At 49.1% G+C, this 3394-nt stretch overlaps 1 protein-coding gene across 1 annotated transcript in view; it reads left to right on the forward strand.

Annotated features, from left to right (window-relative positions):
- Positions 1-947: 947 nt before the first annotated feature.
- Positions 948-3394, forward strand: part of LOC311374617 (ATP-binding cassette subfamily C member 4-like) — a gene marked incomplete at its 5' end in the record, with an annotated part of 15556 nt that continues 13109 nt past the window's right edge. The window contains 4 exons of the mRNA XM_084490419.1: positions 948-956; positions 1754-1904; positions 2750-2869; positions 3326-3394. The exon at positions 3326-3394 is cut by the window's right edge and continues 42 nt beyond it. Coding sequence (XP_084346545.1) covers positions 948-956; positions 1754-1904; positions 2750-2869; positions 3326-3394 — 349 coding nt within the window. The remainder of the gene's footprint in view (positions 957-1753; positions 1905-2749; positions 2870-3325) is intronic.

Raw genomic sequence — 3394 nt, forward strand, 5'->3', positions numbered from 1 at the left:
TCCCCTGCAGTCCGGCTCCGTCTCCGGCTAAGATTGAAACTTATGTACTGTGAAATTCCTGGGATCAGTGCTCAGTGGTCCTCTCTGTGACGACAGTTAAGAGACGTAATACCCTCTTATCTGCACTGTAAACGGAATTGAGTGGCTCCTCACGGTGAAAAGACGCCACACTGAAAGTGATCATGCCTAAATGTGTGCCTGAGCGTTTGATAACATCCGTAATTGCGATGGCAAATTAAATCTCCGTCTCTGTGGGCTAGTGTTGGGACCATTGAAGGTACCCGCGTGATCCTAATCTCCCCCCCTCTTAGCATCCTCCTCCTGCGAGTAGGCTGAGGGCTTGTCTCTCATTTCAGGCTCCATCAAGCCAGTATCCAATATGCAGCACCATGTACCTGTAGTTTGTTGTTGTCGTTTTATTTTTAATGCTCGTTTTGTTTGTTTGCTCTTGAAACGGCAAACAAACTAAATGGACAGTTCAGTATTTTTTGGCAACATACTACAACTGATTTAACATACAACTGATTTAACATACCACATACTACAACTGATTTAACATACTACATCCTACAACAGATTTAAAATACTACATCTCACAACAGATTTAACATGCTACATACCACAACTGATTTAACATGCTACATACTACAACTGATTTAACATACTACATACTACAACAGATTTACCACACTACCACACCACAACAACTCCCATAAAGGCCTCAACGACGGCCTACCATCGTGTGCGTGCACTTGTAAAATGATCCGTTGAAATATTTGATACACAGCTGGTTGGTTTTTCAAAGCGCTTTATAAGTAAACTAAAGTTGAAAACTTGAATACCGTAATGGGGTTATATTTAAAAAACCGTAAAAAAAGGACGATGTCAGAATGACGGCATGGCCGTCCCATTAAAAATAAAAGGTGATCCCTTCCTTTGTGATGGTAATGGTGCAGGTGTGAGGCCGCTGCTGTCAAGACGCTCTCCCCTCCGGCCCTGTTGGGAGTCTGATTTCACCCGGCCAGTGGTCGCTGGTGTCACGCAGCCATTAGGGCGACTGAGTAATCGTGCTGCGGTGGTTGGCTGCTCAGGTGATATCAAGACACCCACCGCGGTGCGGTCCAGAAGGGGGGGGAGAGAGAGGGAGCGGGAGAGGCTGAGAAACCACAGCGGCCAAGTGGTAAATTCTCACCTGCTACTAAGTGAGAATTAGAGCTGTTAGTCCTGTTCCCTTTCCCACGGTGAGTCGGTCCACCGCTGGCCCGTAGCCGCCGCCACCGCTCCGTGTGAAGGATACACGCGCACAATAACAAGTTAGTCACGCGCACCCTGAGAGAGAACCGTACTGTAGCCATGCTAACGTAAGCACTATTCCGTCCCAAACAGGACACTGTGCTTTGCCGTGCTGGCATTAGCCCCCCCAAACAGGGCACTCTGTGATTCCTTGCTAGCGTTAGCCGCCACAAACAAGACACTGTCTCTGGCTGCGCTAGCATTAGCCACCCCAAAACAGGACAGCATTTCTATCCACGCTAGCATTAGCCGCCCCAAACAGGACACTGTGTCTTTCCATGCCAGTGTTAGCCACCCCAAACAGGACGCTACTGTCTTTCCATGCTAGCATTAGAGTGTCCGCCCCCCCCCCACACAGGACAATGTCCCCCACCACCCCACAGGACAATAGGGGGTTTCTTCATCCCAGCCTGCCGTAGCGCTCACGTCTGGCCCTCTGTGCGGCGCCGCTGCGTCCCAGGTGTTGCTCCAGGTGCTCGGGGTGATTGCGGTGGCGGCTGTGGCCATCCCCTGGATCCTCCTCCCCGTCGTGCCTCTGTTCATCGTCTTCCTGTTCCTGCGGCGCTACTTCCTGCGGACCTCCAGGGACATCAAGCGCCTCGAGTCCACCAGTGAGTTTGAAATGTTTTTTTTTTTTTTTTTTTTCTCGGTTTCGTTTTATTTCTGGGGACGTGTCGGTTTTTGTCGCGCGGGACAAAGCCGCGGCGGCGGGAATGCTAATGGACCATTGAGCGGAGCTCCGGTCATTAGCATAAAGGCTAAAGGTTGTAGCGGCCCATGGCCTGCCCACACACAGTTTTGCTCAGGATGCCGGAGTTCATGACATCACACACAATGGGGGAAAATGCCAAGTGGGCATGACTAGGCCTTTCCCGGCCCCGCGCGGCTTTCCCTTTCTTGGCCGGGGTCCCGAACGCACAGGTTCTGTCTTCTTTAGGAACAAAAGTTTGATTAAAAGGCACCCAGGGAACATTCAGGGCTTTGTCTTTGGTTTTGTACACCCAACAAACGCACAACAAAAGGAGCTCTCAATAATAGTCTGTTCCTCCGTAAGACTTGTGAAGCGTCGTGGCATTTCAGATGTCAGTGTCATGCATCATTTATTAAAGTGCCTTCTGTGTGTTTCGCGACAGCCTTTTCCACCCAGTGCTCTGAATGGGAGCAGAATACTGTGGAAGATGGCCTTTTGGAATGGATTATGTTTTATATCTCTAGCTATATACAGTATATTGACAATGACAAATGATAAAAAACTGTATATTTTATATATATATATATATATAGAAAGATATATATTATTTTTTTATTATATGGGATGAGGGCTTTTTCTGCAAGGATATATACACAATACAGAATACATTTTGTATGTGTAGTCAAGGTCTTCCCAAAGCCTACAGTTCAGGCTCGAATGCGTACAGAAACACCAAAGAGCGCCTTGTTGCGTTGCCCTCTGCAGCACGGAGCCCGGTCTTCTCCCACCTGTCGTCGTCCCTCCAGGGCCTGGCCACCATCCGGGCCTTCAGGGCCCAGCACCTGTTCCAGGAGATGTTCGACGCCTGTCAAGACCTCCACACAGGTCAGGGTCCAGACCAAACCCCCCCCACCCCCCCTGTTATTATATCATTATTACATTTAGGGCATTTAGCAGACGCTTCTATCCAAAGCGACATCCAATAAGTCCATTTGTCAGAAGAAGAGAAACAATATATCGCTGTCGGTACAGTAAGGATGTTCATAGAACCAAGTGCCAAGCACTAACAATCACTAGGTTACCCCATTCCCCGTATACAACAAAGACAGCTAGGATAAGATGCTACATAACTAAGTACTGTTTTTAATTGCCAGGACGTACAACATACAATAAGTGTGTATGAAGGGTGGGGGGGGAGGGGGTGTTAAGGGGGCTATGCAGAGGTCTAGGTGAACTCTGAACAGGTGAGTCTTGAGTCTTGTTTGGTGTTGTGTTGACCAGAGGCCTTATCCACATGTCCTCATGACTCCCCTTTGGACGGGCCCTCTGTGTTGTCATCAGAGGCCTGGTTCCTGTTCCTGACCACCTCGCGCTGGTTCGCCGTGCGTCTGGACGGGATCTGCTCCGCCT

The sequence above is a fragment of the Micromesistius poutassou genome, assembly GCF_964030765.1.
Source record: "Micromesistius poutassou genome assembly, contig: SCAFFOLD_4061, whole genome shotgun sequence".
NCBI lineage: Eukaryota > Metazoa > Chordata > Actinopteri > Gadiformes > Gadidae > Micromesistius > Micromesistius poutassou.